At 36.1% G+C, this 26,704-nt stretch overlaps 1 protein-coding gene across 3 annotated transcripts in view; it reads right to left on the reverse strand.

Annotated features, from left to right (window-relative positions):
• Positions 1-2,019: 2,019 nt before the first annotated feature.
• LOC141529515 (patj homolog) overlaps positions 2,020-26,704 on the reverse strand; it is a 769,735-nt gene continuing 745,050 nt past the window's right edge. For all 3 annotated transcript variants that reach the window (XM_074246076.1, XM_074246077.1, XM_074246078.1), the window contains one exon: positions 2,020-2,619. In XM_074246076.1, coding sequence (XP_074102177.1) covers positions 2,341-2,619 — 279 coding nt within the window. In that variant the 3' untranslated portion in view covers positions 2,020-2,340. The remainder of the gene's footprint in view (positions 2,620-26,704) is intronic.

The following is a 26,704-nucleotide window of genomic DNA, read 5'->3' on the forward strand; positions in this document are numbered from 1 at the left end:
ATGCGTCTTCTTCTTTCTCAGTTTCGTAAAGAAGCCTAACTCCGCATGTTAGCGGTACGAACAACTTATCGAGAAATTCGGTTTATAGATGTCAACATCGATAGCTGACAGCAAAATTCAATAAATTTAGCGTATGAGTGATGTCAGAGTAATTCGTTTTCACAAGCATCAGTAAATTCAAAGCGTTGAATTTTCTGGTGGTCAAAAATATGCAGAAACAAGCGGTCGTCAGGTACGGCTCATGTAATTTTGAAAGCTCACATTGACGAATTATTCACGGATATCTTATTATTAATATTAAGGATTGTGGTATTCGCGGCATTTTTTTTTATCATTTCTAACAATATTTGTCTCCTCCGCTGTATTAATCCCGTAACATTTATTATGCAGGAATTTCTAAGCTGAAATTTCTTACGACCAAAATTTCTCATATTAATAATTTCTTAAGCACTACTCGAAAATAGTCTAACACAAACGCCCGTAATCACGTTGCACCCATTTAACAAGGTTTGAATGTGTGTTTATACATAAATAGGCCAACATAAACTCGCATAATTATGTTGCGCCTATTTAAGAAGATTTAAATGTGTGTTTACACGTAAATTGTCCAATGAAAATCCTCGTAATCATGATCCGCCTAATTAACAAGTTTTAAATGTGTGTTTACACGTAAGTAGGCGAACACAAACGCGTGTAATCGTGTTGCGCCCATTTAACATGATTTGAATTTTCACCGGGACTCCGCCCTGGACCCTGCTGTTAGTTCTTCATTATTAAAAACAAACAAGATTATTAAATAAGAAAAACAAAATAGCGGCATTTTTTTCATTTTTCCGAAACCTAGAATGACCCACTTATGATTACCCTTTACCCCTTTACCCACTACCCATTTATGATTAGAATATAGCAATGAGTCATTAAGTTTAAAGTTTAAGATAAATTATGACCAGGGCCTGGAACTTGGGGCAAAACAATTAAAAATAAAAAAAGAGCGAAATTCACACGACAATGCCTAGCAATAAAACAATAGCGAGAAAATTAACGGGCATAATTCATGTCATAGCCTAGAAATTAAATGTCAAAATAAAATAAGTTTGGCAGAAAAAACACGTGTGTTTATGTCGAAGAACTCTGAAATTATCTGTAAAATGAAATATAAATAAATTTATTACTTGGTGCGTTTGCAGACAAAAAATAATACAAAAAATAAGACTAAAATTAAGACAACAAGTAAGACAAGTTATAGTTTAAAAAATGGATTTTGAGTTCGAAGAGCTCAATATATGAAAAACGGTGATTTAAGCTTAAAAAGCTCAAATATCAACCGGAAAACTCATTCTAAGGCGCTTGAAATCCAAACTTAGTGGGAAATTCTAGGGTTGGCCTGCGCGGTCAGCCGATTTCCAGATTGTTTGTCTTATTTTCTGTTTTATTCTTTGTTTTACTTGTCTTACTTTTTGTCTTATTTCATGTCTTATTTTTTGTCTTACTTTTTGTCTGATTTCATGTCTTATTTTTTGTATTATTTTTTGCCTTACTTTTTGTCTGCAAACGCACCAAGTAATAAATTCATTTATATTTTATTTTACAGTTAATTTCAGAGTTCTTCATCATAAACACACGTGTTTTTGCTGGCAAGCTTATTTTGTTTTGACATTTAATTTCTAGGCTGTGACATGAATTATGCGCGTGAATTTGCTCGCTAATGTTGTATTGCTAGGCATTGTCATGTGAATTTCGCTCTTTTTTTATTTTTAATTGTTTTGCCCTAATTTCCAGGCCCTGATTATGACATAATAAGTTTTGTCCTTAAAAATTTTGACAATGAGAAATTTTTTCCTTGAGAATTTTTCTATGGGAGAAGTTTTCTGCCTGAGAAATTTTATTGAATAAATGATGTCATGAGAAATTATTGCTTGAGAAAAAAGGGGTGGACGCCTTATTACCACTATTACTACAACCTGCTAGAAAGAGAAAAAAATTGTGTATTTGTTGATTGCTAGATAAAAATAATTTATTTTAAAATCACAATTTATTACTTATTATAAGCATAATAATTGGTTAAAAGTACAATATGTAATTTACTCATCTATTCGTTCCGTAAATCTTAAAGAAATGATCACTATTTGAATAAAATTTCAAGAAGCTCATAAGTCCGTTAATGACAAATCATTAGTTTGTTTTCTTACACAAAAACTCGTGTAGAATTCAAATTGTATTAGATTTCACATGTTTCTGATCGTTTTTATCATTATTAAAAACTGTAACGTCGATCAATGGAGCTAATAGTTCATTATTGATATCTTTATCATTCACGCATTTCCGATTCTTGACACTACTTTATGTTTTAGAATTAACAGTAGTTGATGGGATTTCTGTAGTGCTGACATACATATAACGTTTTAGCAACCGTGATGGTTTTGCAACGCCTAGTTGAACTTTTCCTTTTGGTGCCTGTTTAAGAACCTCTACCGCTTCGCTTAGAGTTGCATTGGTTAAAACAACATTGTTAACGAATAAGATACGATCTCCAGGAATCAGCTGTCCATTTGTTTCTGCCACACCACCAGGCACCAGAGAACGAATGATGATAACAGTTTCATGTGAATTTGTTGGATCCTAAAAAGTAAAAATATATAATAAACTTTATTATTATGATAATTGAAATTGATTTGGTAGTGTGCATGAACAGTAAACTAAATTATAAAAAGTCAAAAGTTTCTAAGTTTCGTCAATTTAATGTGACGGGGCTCCTTTATTACCCGTTAAAGGTTCTCGCCCTAGCCACGGTTAGTTATCAACATATCACAGGGTGCTGTAGTCTAGGATGCTCACGCAGTTAAAATAAAATTAACATAAGTTCCGGGGCCTATAGTGGAAGCGTCCCACAGTGAGGATAATCCCACACTAAGGAATAGTAAACTTGTCGCACCGAAAGAAAAAATTGTGAAGCTGGAGCCCAACAAAGCTGCCACGAAATTTTACAAGTACAAGGTAATTATCTTTGTTTCTTCGAACCTTTTGTGGAACCTTTGAAGCGATAAATCTTTATTAATAACTTATATTCATTTGGGAGGCATTAAGCCAGTTTAGATATATTAAATAATTACTCTTACAGCACTGTGAATACAGATTAATAAACAGCGCCAAACAATTTCCGAGAAGCAGCGCAAATATCAAATTGTGCAGTCAGCTTGAGCTGTGGAAATTGTTGTAACAGATACATCGAGATCCAAAGACGTGTTGAGAAAAACAAAGAAAGTCATCAGGAGATTGCAACAATCCCAGGTAGTGGAAATTAACCTCTGAATAAATTTTTGCGCTGCTGAAGGGAACACTAGGCGCCAGCCAGGTTCCGTCTTCCAATCACTAGATTAATTAATTAATTGAGGAGCTGATTTTCAAATGGTACCTTTTCATGTTTTCAAAGAACAGTTCTTTGATCTTTTAAATATTAAGTACTTCTAGAAATATAAAGGTTTTTAAATGAAAATCGAATTGTAGCTTTATAACCTATAGCAGTTTGTAGCTAAATTGAAAAAGTTCAATAAAAATATTTGTAATTGAAGATAACCAGTTTTTTTGTCTCGATTAATCAGAAATGAAAAGATACCCTTTTAGACCTAACTCCTCAATTATCTGAATTTATTTAATAATTTCATTCATGACTCGAGGTGAAGAATCATCAGATTGAGATTTAAGTCCCATAGTCAATTTCCGAAATTTAAAATAATTCAAAATTGAAATTAAAGGAGGTTAGATGCATAATTAAATTTACAAATCAAAATATTAAAATAATTTAAGTTTAAATTGAGATAACATGTATAAAATCAAAATTACTAGTTATAATTAAAATTAAATTAAATCAAGTCAAAGATTAAAAATAAAAATGAAATCTGTCAAATAAATTTTAAGACAATTTTGATTTTAATTAAAAATAACGTAAAATGTTATTAAAGCTTAAATATAATTAATAACTAAAATAAATCTCTAAAATTAAAATAATCCTAAAAATTAAAATTAAAATGAATAATTCAAATCAACCTCTAGAATAATTCTTAAAATTAATAGTAAAAATTATAATTGAAATCAGTCTCCGAAATTCAAAGTAAATTACCAATTAGTAAATGAAAATTACCAAATTACAAAAGTAAAAATTATTATTAAATTGGAAAATGTTCAAGACTACGATGAATCAGTTTTTCCGAATTCCAGTCAACAACTGTTGAAAAAACTATAATTAAATTTCGAGCTTGGAAAATTTAGCCAAGCTAACATCCCTAATTCTAATCCACACTGGAATTCAAGATGGACGTTAAGCCCAATTTATTCAGGCAGATTGAATTCAAATTTAATAAATAAATGAAAACTTTTTGGTTTTAAGAAAGCTATTGTGATAATTTAATAAAAATGAGAGATCAGAATTTATATTTAATTATTTATCGAAGTCATAGTTAGGAACCAAGAAAATTTGAATTTGATTCCCAAGAAGGTATATTATAAAGTGTGATGATTAGGAATTATTGTTAATTAGAATTAAGTGAGTTATTTTAGATAAATTGTTTTATTAAAAAATGTGTGTGGAAATATTTTACACTATATACTTCTCGTTCACGGATTGTCGTGGAGGTTAGTATTACCGGGTTGTCGATTAGGTTTATGGCATCCTCTTCTGACCTAGTCGACTTCAGGTTTCTCAGTTCCGTAGTGAGGGTCCGGGCTACAGCAAAAAGACTAAGGACGGTTTGAACATTGGGCAGGGGTCCGGTCGACCACCCAAGGTCAGATCTAGAGTCTTAGAGTATAAGGGTCCGATGGACACCGTGATTTAGTTAGAAACTGCCATATAGATGCTCCATATGAGAGCACAGTCAGGAATAAGGAACTTTGCTAGAAACTGCAGTATAGATGCTCCATAAGAGGGTACTGTCAGGAATAGGACATGTTGATAAAAACTGTAGTATAGACGCTCCATATGCGGGTACTGTCTGGATTAAAAAAATTTTGGTATTGTATAAGAGTAAGTGTGTGTAAGTCAATATTCAAGACTATGGTGAAAGTTAGTTGAATAAATTAAAAATTAATTGTTATTATATTTGTAGACCTAATTATAATTTTTCTCGACCCTGTAATATTTCTCTTTCTTAGCCCGGTTCTGGAAACCATGATAAAAATTCCAGTGGCGCCCTTAAATTTTAAAATTAAAAACGGGATGTCCAAGTAGCAGGAATCAATCCGTTACATTACTATCTAGTTCATGAAATAACAAAAATAATTGATTTTTATGAAATTATCAATTTTTTATTTTAACGAATAATATCAGTTGCAATGCTTGAAAATACAAGAAGAATTTTTATTTCTCTATTGAGTAGTCAATCACGATCTCCATGAACGGAAAGAGCAGTACAAATTGTCTAGCCTTGCCACTTAAAGACTTCCGAAAATTCAAGTCCTGAATAAAAGAAGGGAGAGGGGACTGCGAGCCAGTAACCCGATAAAAATATTTTTGTCTAATGATGTATAACAATATTTATAATCATATGTAATTGTATATGGTTATTAGGGTGCTTTTTTTTTCCGTTCCCATAGTGAGAATTTGTTGAGAGTACCAAAAAAAATTCCCTGAAAATTTGGGCCCTTACTATTAATATTAAGTACTTGACCAAGGCGTGAAATGATTTCTTATTTAAAATACACGTAAAACTTGATTTTTTTTCTTTTGAATTTTATAACTCAGTGGCATTTAATGGGATGATCTAGGACCTGGACAGGTATTTCTTAGAATTAAACGCTCTACAAAAGCCTCTATTACGGCAAAGTCATAACTTAGTAGTAGTAGTTAACAGAGTAGTAGTTTGGAGTGTAAGGATCGTTTCTGTGCTGCTTAGCATTAATTAAAACTTCCTATAGCTTAGTGCTTAAATCAAATCTAAATTTCTTCATAGTCTTGTATTTTGAAATCTATTTCTCAAAATTTTATACAAATCTTCAAATGAATCGGAATAGTTGTTATTTTTATCTTTTTGAGATCTAATTATTAAAATAAACATTACTGTTTGTGCTATCTCTCATGCATTGTGGAGTACATTGTTGTACATTAAAAATTTCTTGTGTAACAGTGAATCAAATCTATATTGATGTGTTGTCTTTTACTCTGAGCTCTGCTCTTCAAAATTGTTTATAAATCTTTAATCATTGAATTATTGTTTCTTAAGAATTATTTAATTGAAAATATAAATTTCCTAAACCATTCATGAGGTTGAGTTCTGCTGTCTCTTACACATTCTGTGAAGTACATTATATTATTGTACATTGAACATTTCCTGTGTATTGGTGAGATAATGCACATGAAGGTCAACAGTGATTTAAGTTTTGTGTGGCCCTCAACTTTACTAATTATCTTTGCTGATTATCCATATAGTGTACTAAGTAATTATTTTTCATAAATTTCTATATACATTCCTACAGTCAGTGGTCATCAGTTCTTAATTCTATTGTGAAATTCATCATTACAATGAGTGCTGTTCCATACATTCACTGGTAGTATATAGCAGGGTTATTTGTAAAGGAAGAAGCGGCCTTGGATATAGTCACGGTATGTAGCCAATAGTACACTTAGTGTACTTGTGCTGTTTTAGCTACAAATATAACTGATGAGTTCAAATTAATTTGACCACGTGTTATGTCATCACTCAGTGATATCTGCTTTAGATGTAAATCTGTATTAAAAACACCCTTCACTTGTGACACCTGTAACAAATCATTTCACAGAAGCTGTGCAATTGAATATAAAGTCTAAAGCACCAGATGATTGTTGTCGGACAAAACTTGGGTATATACTGGGGATTAATGAAACAAAAAATAATACCAAGGCCTACAAAACACGCCTGACTTCCTTAAGATCAACATCTTCGAACAACTCCTCAACTTCATGCTTTAGATCAGCAAAATCTTCAAAGTCCTCTACACAAAGCCGAGAGTCTAGATCAAATTTGGTTATCTTATCACCAACTACCCCTACGAATTTGCTATCTCCTACTAATGATACAGTTTTCTCGTCTGGAAATCATCCTGAAGAACAACTAAATATGAATTCTAATGCTAGTGTGGGTGTTGGCCAGTCAACTTTACCAATAACCAGTTCTATGTCAGTCAATGTTGATACTGACTTAATAGATCTACGAAGTATAGCCAATCACAATACAAATGTGGACAATGCTTTGCCCGATGGCTGGTCAACGCTGTCCACTGATGATAAACTGACAATGGTTATGCATTCTGTGTCTCAAATTCCTCTTCTTACGACTATCTTGTAACAGGGTAAAATTACCCTTAATCGATAAGTCACCGAATATCGATAATTATTCGACATAGCACTGGCGCGTCTCGATCTTCGGGCCTAAAGGGAGAATAGGAGGGGGTGAGTTTGGGTTAAAATAGGTGAGCCGTGCAGTGGAACAGGGAGAAGTAGTGTGACCGCCAGACTGAGTGCCACGGAAATCAAAAAGGACCGTTCCCAAGAGTAGTGACGAGACGAAGGAAGCCAACTACAACTAGGACTTCATCCTCAACGAGTGAGCTAGATCATCGTTTTGTTCGTCAAGGTGTCAATTATTGCTCTGTGGGAAGGAAGTGGACCGCGGTTTATCCAATACCCAGTTACTTCTCCTAGACGAGTAGAACGCTAGTGATAATGTTTTATATCAAGGATTAATTATTAAGAATTCTAATTTGAGAATTAATTATCGAGGATAATATAGAGTGGAAAATTATGGAGAATATTATATTATAAGATTATTCCATCAAGTGTGAATTTAATAATTATGGGATTAATTCCGTGAATTAGTTAATTGAGTCAAAAATCGTCACAGTAAAAGCTTAGTCAGAATTAGTTAATTAAACTTGTGTTAATAATTTAGAAGTGATTGTAAGATTTATATTGTGATTAATTTATTTAACAAAAGCTAGTTCAAGGTATTAAGCCTCTCGTTCGAAATAATGACTTAAGAATTTTAAGCTGTTTTAATATTTTAATAGAATTAAAATTAATAATTGGAATTTGAGAATTGTCGTAGTTAGTTAGAAATACATTGTTAATTGAAAATTATCGTTTTATCCAATTACTAATGATTGAATAATTGATCTAAAATATTTAATTAGAATTAGTTACAGTCAATTTTATTAAAGTAAAATTTATAAAGTAAAGTCAAGTTAGTAGTGTGAGTGTGAGACAAGTGTGGGTTATGTATGAGTTGCAGAGTGATTAGGTCTATGTTTCGTCGCTGGACCGTTACTGCTGTAGCTGGTGTGGGTTATGAGAGTGTGCTGCAGAACATCTAGGTCTATGTTTCGTCGCTGGGCTGTTGTTCTGTAGTAAAGTGTGTATAAGCTGCAGGAGTATCTAGGTCTATGTTTAGTCGCTGGGCTGTTACTCCTGTGAGCCGAGTTAACGATCCTAGTATATGATTCGTCTCTGTGCGGGTGACAGTAGTTAGAAATCGGGTAGACGCCGAAAGGGGCCCGTCACGTGTAGACGCCGGGAGGGGCACGTGTTAGAAATCGACGGGTAGACGCCGAAAGGGGCTCGTCGAGAATAAGTTAGAAATTGACGGGTAGACGCCGAAAGGGGCTCGTCGAGAATAAGTTAGAAATTGACGGGTAGACGCCGAAAGGGGCTCGTCGAGAATAAGATATTGTAAAGTGTGGAGTTAGTTTTGGTCGTCCGGTGGACGTTAAATTTTAAGTTTAGTTCTAAGACAGGTGTGGGAGACCGTTTGTTCGAAAAAGCCCAATTAGTTCTAAGACAGGTGTGGGAGACCGTTTGTTCGAAAAAGCCCGTCTAGTCATCGTATCGTCAAATTGGAGGTTCGTTTGTAAATATCGTTTATTTCGCAGCTGTTCTCCGCTTCGTTAGATTATAAGTGTGTGTGTGAGCGCTAAAAATTGTTAAGTTTGGTAAATTTTTATTGTTAATAAAACTGATCAGATTGTTAATTAAATTTTTATTATTTAACAGCACCTTCCTCCACTCTCTCTACCCTAAGATAAGTTTTCTCAGCTCTGGACCGGTTCCAGGAACCGTGATTAATAATCCTGGTGGCGCCCTGATAATTTTTATTGTTGTTAGTTTTGTGTAGTTAAATTAAAAATTGATTAGGGGCCAACCTGAGCAGGTAAAACTGTTACAGTCTTCAAATCGTTATCTGCAAAGATTGATGACTTTGGAAAGCGCTTAGAAAAATTTCATGAAGAACAATCAGCAACAAAAGAGGAATTGTCTGCCCGCAAAAATAATATAACCTGAACTAGTGAGGAAACCAAACAATTAATTACTGACTTAGGAGATCTCAATGAGGAAGTTACTAAAAACACTGAGAACTTAGTCAATCAAATTGATTCATTGAAAACTAAGTTAGCTTCCAATTCTGAAATATCACTGGCACCTTTGCCTTCACAATCGACTTCTGAGTTAGTATTATCTGGTATTCCGGAACAAATAGTAGAAAATTCATCGCCACTTGAGATCATCGCCATTGTTTTCAAAGTACTCAATGTACTTGGATTAAAAACTGATATTTTAACTGTACGGAAAATAGATAAAAAATCAGTGCCTAGAAGTAATAATAGTTTTAATGTCAATGATAATAGACCAGTTTTGCACTCATACATAGTAAAAATAAAATCTCCTCAAATTCGTGATCATATAATTGATGCGAAAAGAAAGTTAAAAGATCTAAATATTGGTAAAGTCTTTTCAAAGATTATTGATAACACCACCAAAAGAATCATTTATATTAATGAAATGTTGAGTCCTGCAGTTTATAAACTATTGCTAAATACTAAATTTGAAGCTAAAAATCTTCATTTTAAGTATGTGTAGGTGCAATATGGTTCTATATATGTAAAAAGAGACGACAAATCTCCCAAAATTAAAATATGTTCTGATTTCGATTTAACTAAGCTTGATTAACGTTTAAATGATTTAGCTGATATAGCTGTTACGTCCCAGAAAATTTAACTTTAAATTTTAATTAATCTTTTTAGAATTAAATTACTATTCCACGAAATCAAATACAATAAAAATTCCGTTGTTTCGCAGGTGGTTATCACCAGCGAGGCAACGGAAATCTTACGAGATAAGACTCTGAGGAGACGCTGCAGCCCGAGCTAGACAAAACATATGCGTCAGCATGGGACCCGGGCTTCAGCGTCGTTCTCCGACTGCAACCTGAGATCAAAGATGGCTGATGCTAATTTATAAAAATTAATTAACGAGAGCATCCAGTCAGTAATCAGCGAGACTTTGAAGAGCACAGAACGCTGCTCAGCTGACCGGACCTCTCCCTCCAAAATTTTAATAAACCTATTATAACCCAACTCTACGTTCGTGCCATTTCTTTTATTAGTCCCACAGGGCGAGCGCTTTTAAGTTGTTCCCCCTTTAAACAGTACTCTCCTTCCTCTTAACCAATCGAATTTACGCCCCGGGAAGACGTCTCAATTAGAATCAGGTCTGTCGGTCCAATAAAGGTTCTTGAATTGTTCGGATAGTGTTCCGCGATTGGTGAGTGAATCTGTGAGTGACCGTTGTCAAATCACCGGTCGGTATCAACCTCCTCGACGATTCGCCCGGTTCACCGTCGTCGCTGTCAGGAAGTCCAATCGCTCGGAGGGTTTAGGACCAAGGGCTGCCAGCCTATTAGACCAACGTCGAACGGGACTGGACCATTATCAAGGCCGACCTGCCACTCAAGGCGGAACCACCTGGTGCAACCATCCATTCTACGATCCCCGCTACGGTCAAAAACCCGCTGGTTGGAAAATAAGGGTATAATATGAGGAGAATTATGGGGCCCTTAAAGGTAAGGTCTTTTTAACCACCAATGAACGAAGTTATAAAGGGCTTGTTTGTGACGGGTGTTAAAGGGATCTATCGATCGCCTAACTCCACCCACCTGGGAAATTTAAATTAATAAACCCGAAGGTCTGGGATGTAACAGTGGTGCTGTGACCAGGATCACAGACAAGCTGACTTGTAATTTTCATTTATATATATAAACTTAAAATTTCAAATATGTACCACCGCGTGTGTGAAGTGAAACTTTAAAATAATTAATTTTAACGAAAGTGTTGCTACGGAATTATTATAAAAAAAAAAAAAAAAAAAAAAAAATCGCGGGAAGTTGATAGTAAGCTTCTTCTTTTTTTTTTCCAAGAAAAGAAATGCTCAACCAAACCATTTTATTTTTTGCTTTAACCCGGTAACGCCGATAATTTCATTAAAAATTAAATTATTTTTTTTAATTCATCTAAATTATCGCGTATAAAATGCCAATTAAAAATTTTTTTTGTTTTGTTACATATAACTTCTTTTTTTATTATTGTGAAATAAGAAGGGATTGCTACGGAATTTAGTTCTCCCGATTATGGGAAGAGAAAAATTTTTTTTTTCTAAATTTTAGACAATTAATTTATTAATTAATTCGGATCTTGTACAAATTTAATGAGTAACTTGACCCAAATATCGCATATGTCGTTAGATATTTTAACGTTTCAAAATCAACCTTTAATTAGGAAGTTCGACTCGTTTTTTTTTTCTCTTTCTTTTCTTCTTTTCTTTCAAATTATTCACTATGAAGCCCTTAACGAAGGAAGAACTCCAAGAATTACGTGAGCAGTTAGACTTACAGTGTCAAAAGCATGAAAAAAAAGAGCAAGAATTGGAGGCACGTGAAAGTCTTATTAAATCTCGGTTAGCTGATTTGGGCGTACGGGAACAACGGCTCGCCGATATTGAAAATAAAATACGTGAACGCGAATCCGCCTTTACTAAGTTAGAACTTACGTTGGAAGAACGGGAATTGGCAATTAATGAACGCGAACTCGCCATAGAAACAAATGACGAGATTAATAATCTAAAAGCACGACGGGCCGATTTAGATTTTCGAGAATCGGAAATTGCAAAGGGTCTTCATAGCTTAAAAGAGTTCGAATTTAGATTAGAGGAACGGAAGCATGCACTGACAGAAATCGAGAAAAATTTAAAAGAACGTGAACGTGAACTGACGGAGACTCGAGAAAAATTAGAGAAACGGCAAAAGGAACTTGAGGCTCAAGAAGATGAACTTGAAGCTACCGCAGCATCCCATAGAATCTGGGCCCGCCAGCTGAAAGAGCCCAAACCGGCCTCAACAGTGGATTTGTTAAAAAAGGATCTCGCGCAACTCAATATTAATTTGCAAGATTCAAAACCGACTATCGTTCCAAAAGTAGAAATAAATGGGTCGAATATTACTGTTAAAGATGCTTTATCTTATGTTCCAAATTTCGATGGCTCGAGCACATCAGTGTCAGATTTTATCAGAGCATGTAAACGCGCGTGCTCCATGCTCCCTCAAAGTTCAGAAATTACGTTTTTAACTCTCGTACGCCAAAAATTCGAAGGCGACGCCCGGACGGCGATAGAAAATATGGATTATTCCAATTTTCAAGAATTCGATAACCTCATGCGTTCTATTTTTGACAGACGCCGCTCCGCTAATCAGTACAAGGCGGATATGGAAAATATTATTATGAAACCTGGCGAAACCATGGTTTCATACGTTAATCGAGCGCGAACTATTTACCGTGATATTATCCGTGCCGAAACCATGGAACGCGGAGGGTTGTACACCGAAGAAACGGGAAAAATAGATAAAGATTGTATCTCCGCTTTTCTTAACGGTATCCCCCCGATCCTTCAGATGCAATGCATCCTCAAACCTCACGGTGACCTAGAACAAACATACGCATCAGCCATCGAAGCATCCACAGATTTTGAATCAAATAAAAGGCGTTTTAAAGCCCTGACAGCGACATCATCTGGGACACAACAGGTCGCGAAGGTTGCATACATTCAAAATACCGCGAGTAATGATAACGGAAAAACAAAACAAGGTAAACCCTCTCGTGATAACAAAAAAAGGGACATTATATGCGGATTCTGCGGTGCGCGCCGCCATAGCGAAGACGAATGTTGGAAAAAGCTTATTCCGGGATTTGAAGGTCTTAAAGCTAAAAATAATTCTCGGAAAATCGCTAAACCGACGGAAGCCACTGAAAAAGAAAATAGCGGATCCTTTAAGGATAATAATCCAAGGAGCGAGAAATCGGGAGAAAAATGTCCCTGCTGTGGTGGAACGAATCATACTTTACCGAATTGTTTTAAGCTAGCCGCCCTGAATCAGGCCCTTAATGGACAGTCGGGAAACTCGACTCTCCCGGGGAAAAACAACGGTGGGGCCCACGGGAGTCAGGAGACCACGAAAAACCCATCGAAAAATGCGACCTGTCAGTCAACATCGCAACAGTCATAATTAATTTACCTAAGACAAACGTACCCGCTATTTTAGGTAAGAGTGGCGACACTGTGAATTCAATTACCATTAAGCTTGATACTGGGTCAGAGGTAAATCTGATCAAGATCGGAACACTTCGTAAAACGCAATCAATTGATAAAAGCTCTAAATTAGCGCTACTGGGCATTAACAAAGACCCGGTATACACGTTAGGAAAGGCATACGTAGAATTATTTGGGTATGATGTGGAATTTAATGTCGTAGAAGACAATTTTCCTACAATACACCCCGCTTTACTAGGTGCGAAATTTTTCAACGAATACGGCGCGAGGCTTTTCTTTGACTGTAAACTGTTTGCGTTTTTCGATGTGCAAATACCGTTCTTTGAAACAATCGTTGGAAAATTACCTCCAAAATCGTCCTCTACGATAACGATCGGAACTACTTCTGACTCATACGATTATGGTTATGTCCCACGCATCTATTACGCTAAGGGGTTAGAAGTCGGCGGCACCTTTGAAGCCAACGACAATGGTAATACACTCTTGCGAGCTCACAGTAATTTAGATTACGAAGTCCTAATCCCTACACCTGTAGTTAATTTGAAACTCGATCTGTGGTTGGATGAAAGCGATTACCTCTCTGAAATTAAAACAATTAAAATAGTAGACAATTCTTCACGCGTTAGTATTGACGTACGGCAGACAGAAAATACTCTGTCAAATGTCGGAGTCCGAGAAATTGGCGAATCAAGAGTACTCGCAATATCTGACGATTTAAAAACGCCGGAGCGAGCACAAAAAGTGATCGACTTCGTACATTCAACTGAAGATTTATCGGATCTTCAACGCGTAGCGATAAAGAATTTGTTGTATAATAATCAGGAACTATTTTACTTGCCGGGGGAGGATTTAGGTTCGACAAACGAAATTTTGCATCGAATTATAACAACCGATGATAACCCGGTGTTCAAAAAACAGTATCGCTTTCCTCCAATACACAGAGAAGAGATTTCTAGACAGGTCAAGGAACTCGAAGAAAGGGGAATAATTAGACCTTCCGAATCTGGTTACTGTTCACCCATCTGGATTGTCAAAAAAAAAGACGATTCACTTGGTAACAAAAGGTGGCGCATGGTGATCGACTTTAGAGATCTCAATGAAAAAACTTATACTGTTGTTTACCCTACGCCAAATATTATAGAAATTATCGACCAGACTGGCGGTGCGAAATATTTTTCCACCTTTGATTTGGCAAGCGGGTTCCATCAGATCAAAATAAATCCAGATGACATCCACAAAACTGCCTTTAGTACACCATATCAGCATTATGAATTCGTTCGAATGCCGTTCGGGCTTAAAAACGCCCCTCCTACATTCCAACGATTAATGAATAAAGTGCTGATGGGTATGATGGGTAGGGGTGTATTCGTTTATATGGATGATATTATAGTATACTCTGTAACTTTTGATGAACATATTGCTAAAATTGAAGAGCTTTTTAATCGGTTACGCCAAGCTGGTCTGCAATTGCAACCCGACAAATGTCACTTGTTTCGTAAAGAAATTAATTACTTGGGTCACATAATCTCAGCTAACGGAGTCCAACCAGACCCGAAAAAGACAGATGCTGTAGCAAAATTCCCTACACCCAATAATCTTAAAAAGATTCGAGAATTCCTCGGTCTCACCGGATATTATAGAAGGTTCATCGGCAACTATGCGAAAACTAGTAAACCTTTGACCTCACTGTTGCAAAAAGACGCTATGTTTGAATGGGGTAATAGCCAAATCGAAGCTTTTGAAACACTCAAAAATAAATTAATAACATCACCCATCCTACAATTTCCCGACTTTTCACGCGAATTCATTATAACGACAGACGCGTGCGATTATGGTATAGGTGCATGCCTAAGTCAAGCGGAATTTAATAAGGATAAGCCGGTGTCCTTCGCCTCGCGGTTATTAACCTCGGCAGAACGAAATTATTCGACAATAGAGAAAGAAATGCTTGCGATCGTATATGCTGTAAATAAATTTAGGCCATACATCTACGGAAGTCAATTTACACTCGTAACGGATCACCGACCTCTTACTTGGGTAAATTCTGTAACATCACCTAACTCTCAAATAGTAAGGTGGCGCTTAAGCATGGAAGATTACACGTATAAAGTCCTATATAAGCCAGGTCGAATAAATTCCAATGTCGATTCTTTATCTCGGAACCCAGTCGATGCACCGGAAGACGTTGTAAAGGTGGCACCGATCCGCCGGAACAACCCTGACGAAATTATATCAACACCAGATGAAACTAGCGAAGATGAGCCGATGGCAAATAAGAAACGCGTTCGGAAACAGTACAATCTCCGAAGTAAAACCCGAGCATTAAACGACACGCCCGAACAGAGTAGTAATTCTGATGTAGAAATGCGTCCAGCCAAATCTCCTCCGCTTCGTTTCCAATTCAAGCCGCGTCAGTGGCCTATACCAACCCCGTCGCCAACACCACGAACAAAGAGGGAAATCAACCAACCTGGTCCGTCAGGTTTGCAAAAACCGCCGCCGGTCCCAGATAATGAAAGCACGGATACCGCTAGTGAAGTGACCAAAGACATTGCAAATGAGACTAACAATAAAAACGCGGGCGCGGTCGGTGAAAAAGGAAAAAAAGAGATGCCCAAGAGCATAGAGGTTCCAGGAACCCCTAATATAAATTCATCAAGCGAAGATTCTGAAAATGAGGAATTATCAGATGACCCTCCACCAGCAAACGAACGGCGTGCTATAAGTAGTAGTGACGGTGACGATAGTGAAGACCTTCGTACGGACGCGGAAGACTCCTCCGAGGACGATCGTCGTTCTGAGGAGGGAGAGGCAGGAAGCAACGAAAATATTCGCCCTCCGCAAGCCGCCCGCGCGACAATCACTCCGCAGATACGCGAAATTGCGCCAAACGTCCGCGAAACGCGTGACCGATTATCGATGCAATCGGATAATATTGTAATTTTCGTCAATGTTCAAGGCAAACCCTGTGACGAGGGTAGCCGCGAACTTGCTGATGTATTACAAATACCAAATAATTTAAACAACGCATATTGTCGCTCTGTAGTAATTCCGTATAAAAGAGATAAACGATGCATTGTAGCAGTACCTAAATATAGGAAAATGGACCTTGTATCGACGGGAGATATCCGTGAGACCTTGGGAAATGTATATAATAATGTTCTCGAATTAGGATTAGAATCATTTAGCGTAGCAAAAACTAGTAAAATAGATGATGTTAAATGGTTGACCATCCAACAAAATTTAATTGACATATTTTCCAATACCGCGGTAAAAATTACAATTTGTTTAAATTTGGTCCGCATTCCTAACAATGAAGAAAGACCACAAATTCTAGAGGAATATCACGGTTCTGCTGTAGGAGGTCATAAGGGTATGACCAAAACCTACAAGAGAATAAGACAAAATTTTTTCTGGCCCAGGTTAAAAAGCGACGTTGTCAATCATATACAACGATGCTTGGATTGTCAACTAAAGAAACTAGTTAGGGTTAAAACAAAACAACCAATGGTCCTCACGGATACTCCTGACGCAGGGTTCGATAAAATAGGATTAGATATTATGTATCCTACGCATATTTCTGCGTCAGGCAATAGATATATTCTGACTATTCAAGATCTGTTGACTAAGTTCTCTATGGCAGTCGCTTTGGAGCACGCAACGGCCGTCGACGTGGCAAAGGCTCTGGTGAACAGATGGTTTTGCTACTTCGGTCCGCCAAAAGCCATTTTAACAGATCAAGGTACTAACTTCCTTTCGAGTTTGCTCAAAAACATAGCAAAAAAATATAAAATTAGACAGTACCATACAACGGCATATAATCCACAGAGCAATGGCTCGGTTGAACGTTCCCATCATGTTCTCCAAGAATATATAAAACAATGTATCGGCGAGCAGGGAGACTGGGATGAATGCTTAGATTTGGCTTCATTTTCATACAACGTTAGCGAGCACGAAGCCACGGGATTCACCCCATACCAATTAGTATTCGGGAAATTACCCCGTCTCCCTTCTCAGGTTCAAAGCGTGGAGGAAACTAATGAATCATATGCTGAATATTTAGAACAATTATTTAGACGTATCAAACAGTCTGAAGCGGCTGCCGGTGAGAACTTACGTTGAGCCAAGGTACGATCTAAATTATATTACGATAGAAAAGTTAATCCTCTTAGAATAAGACCAGGAACGAGAGTGTTCCTCTTAGTAGAGCCCAGGAAGGGAAAGGGCGACCCGCAGTATACCGGTCCCCACGAAGTTTTGGGAATAGAGGGTAATGAGGTAGCCGAAATTGAGGTTAATGGGGAATCAAAAATTGTCCATATAAACAAGTTAATAATTTCTCGTATATAATTTCAGATCATACTGCTGGTAATCCTCCCTCTTTCTCAGGCACTGATGGGATTCGACTGCAGGGGATCCTCTATGAATACTTCTACGCTATCATTGTTAGATGTAGGGGAGTGCAAAATCCCAGATAACCCGCCTCAAGCGGAAAAACTTAACATTTACTTGTTACAACCCGCCGAGGTTTCTAATGTACACGTAATTGAGTGTAAAATATTAATAAATCGCCACATACAACACTGTGGTATGCACTCCCATACATCCTCCGTGCTATACGGTCGGAGAGAATATTATATAAGTTTAGATTACCATAAATGTAAGAAAATGCATGAGACGAACTCAGTTTGGCTATTCGATCGCATCCAATTTGACAATTTAAAAGTGAATAGTACAAATCACCGCGTTGCCATATTGGCCGGAAGCCAAAACATGGGTGGAGATTGTAAATCGGGAACTTACAGTGACGAGTATGGCACGTGGTCAGGTGTAGTGGTCGATGCGACATTCGAAATTACGCTCACCGAGTATGAAACAGCGCTAAACTCTAAGACAAATGAAGTGCTATTACGTTCGGGAACGCGATGTGAAGCGGGAAAACTGAATTGCATTACGAGTGACGGAATGTCCGCATTTTGGAGTGAAGTGCCTAAAAATTCGTGTTTAATGAAATACGCGCAACTTTACCAGGGACCTGCGACCCGATTAATAGGTGAAAACGGGTTACCGGACGTATACTCGCTCACCACCGAGGACATCACATTTGCCCTCGCACAACAAGGGACCATGGAAGTCTGTGGACACACAGTCATCAGAACAGAATATCCTAAACTATTCATAATAATAATCAAGAACCCAGACCATACACTTGGAGTAGAGTTAATCAAAATTGAAGATATGGATATATTCGCATACATTAACAGTAAATTTGTGTATGTCGAAAAATTTGTTCGTCAACAGATGCAGAACCTTTACCATGACGTCCTGGTTCATCGCTGCGAACTAGAACGAGCCGTTCTTCTAAACGCCTTGGCTTTATCTTCTCTAACTCCAGACGAATTCGGTTATGCCCTGATGAATGGTCCAGGTTATTATACAACTGTTGCCGGAGAACTGGTACACATTACAAAATGCGTTGCTGTACCAGTTCGAGTAAGAGAAGCCGAGCACTGTTATCAGGAGCTCCCGGTGACCTATAACAATAAAAGCTATTTCCTCAAACCCAAGTCGAGAATACTAGTGCGGCGCGGAACATTAGTGGAGTGCAACACTATCTTACCGATTGGTTATTTCGTTGACGGTGCGTGGTTTCACATCACTCCACAGGCAATTAGGGCACCTGCTCCTCAACAACTTCTGCCAATGTCCGCACCAACATGGAATTACGAGAATCCAGAGCATCTAGCAACCTCGGGAATATATTCACAGAAAAACTTGGACAAGCTTAGAAATCGTATCATGTTCCCCGCGGAAAAACCCGCGCTGCTTAACTCAATAGCAATGGGGGCAGGTGGTCGAACGATTCCAGCAGGAAGCGTAGACGTTATGGGCCTCTTTGACGAAAATGCCCTGGAAAAACTAGCAGTCAGCACCGGATGGAGAATCTGGCGAAGCTTCGTTGACTTCGGCTCCGTCACCGCCGGTCTTTTATCAATATTATTGCTGCTCAGATTAATAAAGTTCGTCTTCGATACGCTATTCCACGGATATGCTCTATATAGCATATATGGATGTAGTATATTATTAATTACATCAGTATGGGATACGCTAGCGAATCTCATACTGCACCATCACCATCATCGCCGAAGAATTCACGACGAAGAAGGTCAAATCATGACACCTATACCACGACCAAGATCAACTATGAGCATCATCGATGGAACTCAAGACTGCAGACAATCTGCTCCGCCTGAAGAGATGTCCTACGCGAATTTATCCAGACAATTGGAAGATCAGCAACCGGAAGATCCGCGAACAAATCTACACGAGTGTTACAGTAGGGCTACGTTAGCCCGCTTACGAAACAGTGTAGTGCGCAATAATAGCCAAGCCGGGTCGTCTCTTCAGAACAATTTACTAATCATTATAATCATTCATTAATTAATTTTGTTAATCAAACATCGATTCAACTATATAAGTTAATCATTATAATCATTTATTAATTAGGTTGTTAATCATTTATTGAATGAACTATATTAACCGTATATTAACTGAATTTTGAACCTTTAACTTCGTGTATCACTTATAAAGTTTTATTAATCATCTATTGATTAAATAGATTAATAACATCAACGTATAATAACGTACGATTAACTCAAAGAATATCATATCACTTATATAACCGATACTTAGTTGAAGGGACAAGGTATACTAAGACGACTTAGTTGTAACTATGTAATAATTATTATAAACCTATCAAATTATGGTAACAAGCATTGTATCAGCTCAAATATTTAGACAATAAGAAAATCAGTCATCTTCGAATCTAGAATTTAATATATTTTAGAAATTAAAATGAGGAAATTTCGGTTTATATAGAAGCAATCAGAACTAGTACCGCATTTCGCTAAGCGCTACAAGTTTCTAAGGTTGGGAGGTGTTACGTCCCAGAAAATTTAACTTTAAATTTTAATTAATCTTTTTAGAATTAAATTACTATTCCACGGGATAGGACTCTGAGGAGACGCTGCAGCCCGAGCTAGACAAAACATATGCGTCAGCATGGGACCCGGGCCTCAGCGTCGTTCTCCGACTGCAACCTGAGATCAAAGATGGCTGATGCTAATTTATAAAAATTAATTAACGAGAGCATCCAGTCAGTAATCAGCGAGACTTTGAAGAGCACAGAACGCTGCTCAGCTGACCGGACCTCTCCCTCCAAAATTTTAATAAACCTATTATAACCCAACTCTACGTTCGTGCCATTTCTTTTATTAGTCCCACAGGGGCGAGCGCTTTTAAGTTGTTCCCCCTTTAAACAGTACTCTCCTTCCTCTTAACCAATCGAATTTACGCCCCGGGGAAGACGTCTCAATTAGAATCAGGTCTGTCGGTCCAATAAAGGTTCTTGAATTGTTCGGATAGTGTTCCGCGATTGGTGAGTGAATCTGTGAGTGACCGTTGTCAAATCACCGGTCGGTATCAACCTCCTCGACGATTCGCCCGGTTCACCGTCGTCGCTGTCAGGAAGTCCAATCGCTCGGAGGGTTTAGGACCAAGGGCTGCCAGCCTATTAGACCAACGTCGAACGGGACTGGACCATTATCAAGGCCGACCTGCCACTCAAGGCGGAACCACCTGGTGCAACCATCCATTCTACGATCCCCGCTACGGTCAAAAACCCGCTGGTTGGAAAATAAGGGTATAATATGAGGAGAATTATGGGGCCCTTAAAGGTAAGGTCTTTTTAACCAACAATCAACGAAGTTATAAAGGGCTTGTTTGTGACGGGTGTTAAAGGGATCTATCGATCACCTAACTCCACCCACCTGGGAAATTTAAATTAATAAACCCGAAGGTCTGGGATGTAACATAGCTAATCAAAATTGTACATCTTTAAGGCTAATAAGCTTGAATATTAATAGTTTTAATGGTCATATTGCCCAATTTCTTGATTTAGTTGCTGAGACTAAACCACATCCCCTAACATATTATTGCGTTAACAGAAATCTGGCTCAAGCCAGTCTATGATAATTCAATATTTCATCTAAATAATTACACAGTTTTCAGACGGGATAGAAATTTAGTTCATCCAGACACTGGTCGATATGTTATGAAAGGTGGTGTTGCTTGTCTGGTTCATAATTCATTAAAAGCCAAAATAATATACACCCCTATCACAGATCATTTAAATCAGCCGGAATATTTAATTCTTGATGTTACTTCTATTACCGGCACTCATCTCTTATTGTCAGTAATATATCGTAGACCAAAAGGTAATCTGTTAAATGACTACTTTGAAACCATCTCTAAATTAACGCCTAATTATAATAATATAATCATTACAGGTGACTTAAATTGTGATCTGTTAGACTTCATATTCATATCAAATCACTTGAAATCCTTCATCTCTGAACTGTCCCTCTATTGTGTACCATATGGTGCTACTCATCATTCCCATAGTAAAGATTCATGGCTTGATGTTGTACTTGTAGACAATCAATGTAAACTCGGTAAATATTTCAAATCAGACCATCCATTCATAAACGGCCATGACTACTTACTATGTGAATATGTCTTTGAAAGTCCAAAGAAATTAGATAAAACAATTACATTTAGAAAATTATTAGACTCAAATCATACTCTCTTAAGCAATTCAATCTTCAATTCACTTCGAATTGACATAGAATTATTAGAATACCTTGATCCCGAAAAATTATTAGAGTTTTTCTATACCAATATTATTACTTCTCTTGATGAGTTTGCTCTATTACAGACTCGTAGATTAAATCTAACTACAAACCCGTGGGTCACTAGAGATCTCAAAGCCAAATGTAAAGAACGTGATGCATTGTATCAACGTGCTAGAAGAAATAAAGACCCAGAATTTCTTCGGTGTTTTAAAAGTATGAGGAGAGAACTCAAAAAAGAACTGAATAGTGCTCGCGAAAATTACCTGAATAATGCCCTCACTAATATTGCGTACGGAACAAATGTCTGGAGCAAGCTGAAGCATCTCGGCCTGATTAAAAGTACGACTTCTTCCCCTTTGAAACACTTCGAAGCCTCAGACTTAAATATTTATTTCGCTAACATTGTAAGGCGTCATCCTCCTTGTGACATAGCTTCTCTAGACTCATTGTTATCTCTACATAATAGCCAAGTAACTTGGTCTTTTTCTCGGTCAAAAATTGGCATTGTTGATGTAACAAAAACTTTACACCTCACACTTAGTAAATCTAAAGGAAAAAGTCCTCATGAGTTTGATCTTCGCTGGCTAAAGAACGTTATGCCGCAAATTACAATTTTTCTCACAGCACTTTTTAATAAATCTCTAGATTCTAGTACTTTTCCGCAAGCTTGGAAAGCGATTTTTACTATTCTGGTAAAGAAAGTGTCCCCACCATATTCTCTTTCTGATACTCGTCCTATCGCTGATACGTGCCATCTAAGTAAAGCACTTGAGCGGTTGATAGCCAATCAAGTTGTAGATTATCTTGAGAAAAATGTATTACTTGATAAATACCAGTCTGGCTTTAGAAAACACCATAGCACACAATCTGCTTTATTAAAGCTTATAGATGACATCAACCGAGCTATAGATAATAATAAATTGACTCTCCTAGTCCTGTTTGATCTAACTAAAGCTTTTGATTATGTAAATCATGAAATTATATTGAAAACCCTTATTGAATTGGGTTTTTCTCTTATCTAACAAACAGAAGTCAGTCAGTGCTGGATGATCAAGGAATTCCTGTTGGATTTTTAGATACTACCTCCGGTGTTCCCCAAGGATCAGTTCTTGGTCCAATACTGTTTCTCTTGGTTATGAACACAGTTGCTAAACGATTGGTGTATAGTAGATATGGCCTGTTTGCCGACGATACATATATTTATGTACATTTTCACAGCTTTCAACTACAAGAAGCTACAAATCAGATAACTAGAGATGCTCAAGCAGTAGTCGATTGGGCTAGAGAAAATGGTCTAGAAGTAAACTTTAAATCCAACATTAAAAAACTTTTAGTCTCAGCAACTATATTACCTATTATTGACTATTGTATCATTGTTATGTCAAACTCTACTTTTGACAATGTTAGTAAACTTCAACGTGCTATAAAGTCAGCTATTCGTTTCATTTATAATTTAAAAAAAGATGATCATACCACTCCGTATAGACGTGAATTAGGTTGACTCTTTGTGAAGAGTCAGCGTATTTATTACACTTTTTGCTTTTTCTATAAGTTATTAAACACTGGTAAGCCCTGCTATCTACGAGAATTATTCATTGAAGATCCGACTATTCGACGTTCTGAGAGACTTGCAGCTAAGAAGAATTATATTTCTTACATAGTACCGAATTTTTCTTCGACTCTCTATGAGCGTTCGTTTGTTGTAACGGCAATACGTCTATGGGAGAAACTACCAGCTGATATAATAAACTCTTCAAGTTTAGAAATCTTTAAGAATAAAATATATGATTATCTACTCAATCTAGATTTATAGCAAAAGTCCGCTGTCAGTTAAATTAATATGTTTATGTAATCTAATATATTATTATTGTATTATTCTCCTGTTTACTTAACTACATTGTCTATTTGTGACCAAATTGTTCTATTAAGGTTCATTTGTTTTTATTATACTATCTCATTAACTTGTAATTTTATTATATCTTGTACATTTTCAATTAATATTTATGTATATGTATTATTTGCCATTAGGCCTAGGCTTTGGCATAATCGAAAAAAATCTAAAATGTAAATTTACACCTGCGGGGTAGTACAGGCGACTAAAGCTAATTTTTTCATAAAGTTCGCGTTTTTTTGTAACTATCTTGTAAACAACATTAGCTACAGAAAAAATGCAAATGACAGACTTATAGAAATTAAATTTTCTACAAAAAAGGTCCTTAGCACTAAATCGTTAGGAATAATACTTTTTGAGATATAGAGGTTTTAATTTGAGGCGGTATTAAATTTTTGAGTTAAATTGTGAAATAAATTGATTTCACTATCAATTGTCCTATAAATCATTAATTATTCATATTTTCAATTACAAATAAGTCAAAAATTAAATAATTGATCATTTTGATCTAATATATTTGAAGTTCTTAAAAAAAGTATGATAATAATAACCAAACTTACCGAATGAACCCGTAAAAAAAAATTCAGCCGAATCTGTCAAAAAGTGGTTCCATGCTGAAACTACCTTAATTGTAAAATTATCAGTTTTCTGTTATAAATTGTAAATTTTTTATCGAAATAAATAGTCGTTAATAAAAATGACTATGTACAAGTATAATTTTCATCGAAAAAAAGAAAATAAAACGATTCATTTAATGATGGTTTCAATAAATTACAACAATGTGAGAAATAACAAAAAATTTAATGATAGGAAATAACTCATCTGTAAACGCAATTAAAGCATTTCATAAGATTTTTTTTTGAGTATGTTAATTTTGTACACAATGGATATTGCAAACGATGATTTTACACTGTTTAAAAAATCTTCTGCCTTTTATCTTCATCATGAGTTAAGGCTTCATTGAATTTCTGAATAAGGGCGACTCCTCTTTCAGCAATATCATTTACTACTTTCAAGTTTATAAATGTGTCAAGACATTTTTGGTAATCAGGATTTGATTCCCATGTGTGTTGTTCCGTATTTGAAAATTCCTATGAAAGATCAAACTGTTGAAAGTAGTAAGTTTATAAATGTGTCAAGACATTTTTGGTAATCAGGATTTGATTCCCATGTGTGTTGTTCCGTATTTGAAAATTCCTATGAAAGATCAAACTGTTTGAAAATGAACGTTAAGTTTGGAGTCACAAAATTACTGATATTGTTGTCAGCAAGTGAAGAAATTAAGTTGTACGGTACTGAAAAATGCTTATTTGATTCCTCAAAAACTTTATTACTGTTTATTTTTTCAACCATTTTCATTTTTTCTTCTGGCAACACCGTATCGTCGAACAAAGCCAAGCAAGCTAGTTGTTCGTGCAAATACTGTAAATATCTAGATAGTTTTTTATGTGCTGCATTAGCAATGTATGGATGTATTTTCCGATATTCGATAAGATCTTTTATCAGTTTTAAATCAGAATTCGGTGCTTTTACCGCATTTGGAGCACCGAACCAAATATTAACATAAAATAATGCAATAAATACACAGATTTTACGTAGAATATCCAGTACTGCTGCTGATACTTTGAACTGCTAACGACAAAAATATATTTTTAAACAGTAAAGAGCTTTTGAAAGCCATCTTGCATGATGACAAGCACCAAGTGCTTTAAATTTTACATCCTGATTGTTAACACCACCCAAAATGATGCTGCTCTGCACTAACAATTCTTTATAGTCGTCCCTTAGATGATTATTCTAATTGGAAAACAGAAAAAGAAATAAAAATGCGAGAAAATTATTATTACTTTCGGCAATCAATGTAATTTTTTGAGCAGTAATCCAGATACACGACGAAAATTCTTATCGGTTTATAAATTTTTCGGTAATGTTAAAAAAGACATAGAAATTACAAAATATTCAAGCAAAAATAGATCTGAAATGTATAAATTGAATGAAAAGTGAGAGTTAAAAAGTTACTACTTCGTATGAGTTCTCAATCGACGCAAAATAGTGATAACAACTAGTTTATAATTGATTAAAGGTAAATAATAAATTGTTGAATTATAAAATTCTTTCTATAAAATTGAAATCATTTATACCTTTAATTGATCCTCAATAAATTCAAGAATATCCTCTCTTTTATCGTTCAAGATAGTAACAATTTTTTCATCGTTTATACCGGTATCGTAAACGGAAGTATCAATTTTATATAAAGCACAATCAATGTTCAAGCTAGATAATAAAGCAGCAATAATGTGGGTCGCCATTCTAGTAGTCACGTTAGCTCTATCCAAAGCCGCAGCAAGTTCTGGTGTCATTATATCAATTTTTGGAACTTGTTGTTTTGGCATTTCATCTTCATAATCAGAGATTATACGAGAAGTATTACTTTCCAAAGATTTCTGGGATAATTGAGATGGATGACTTGATATTTTATGATTAGCAACATCATCAGTCTCAACTGCACAATAATAGTTGACATTGTCGTTATCAAACTCTCCGACATTATTATTACTATCATTACCATTATTATTATAGTTTTTATCATTGCTATCAATGTTCTCTTCACTATTATTATCACTATTATTGTTATTATTATCATAATTGCTGATATCAACATCCATGTCTTCGACATCTTCTAAAATTAGTTGAGAATTATATGAAATAAAACCACGTCGA

Source organism: Cotesia typhae, unplaced genomic scaffold (genome assembly GCF_013202065.1).
Source record: "Cotesia typhae breed Kobodo isofemale line unplaced genomic scaffold, CoteBio_Ctyphae contig_48, whole genome shotgun sequence".
In the NCBI taxonomy this organism is placed as follows: domain Eukaryota; kingdom Metazoa; phylum Arthropoda; class Insecta; order Hymenoptera; family Braconidae; genus Cotesia; species Cotesia typhae.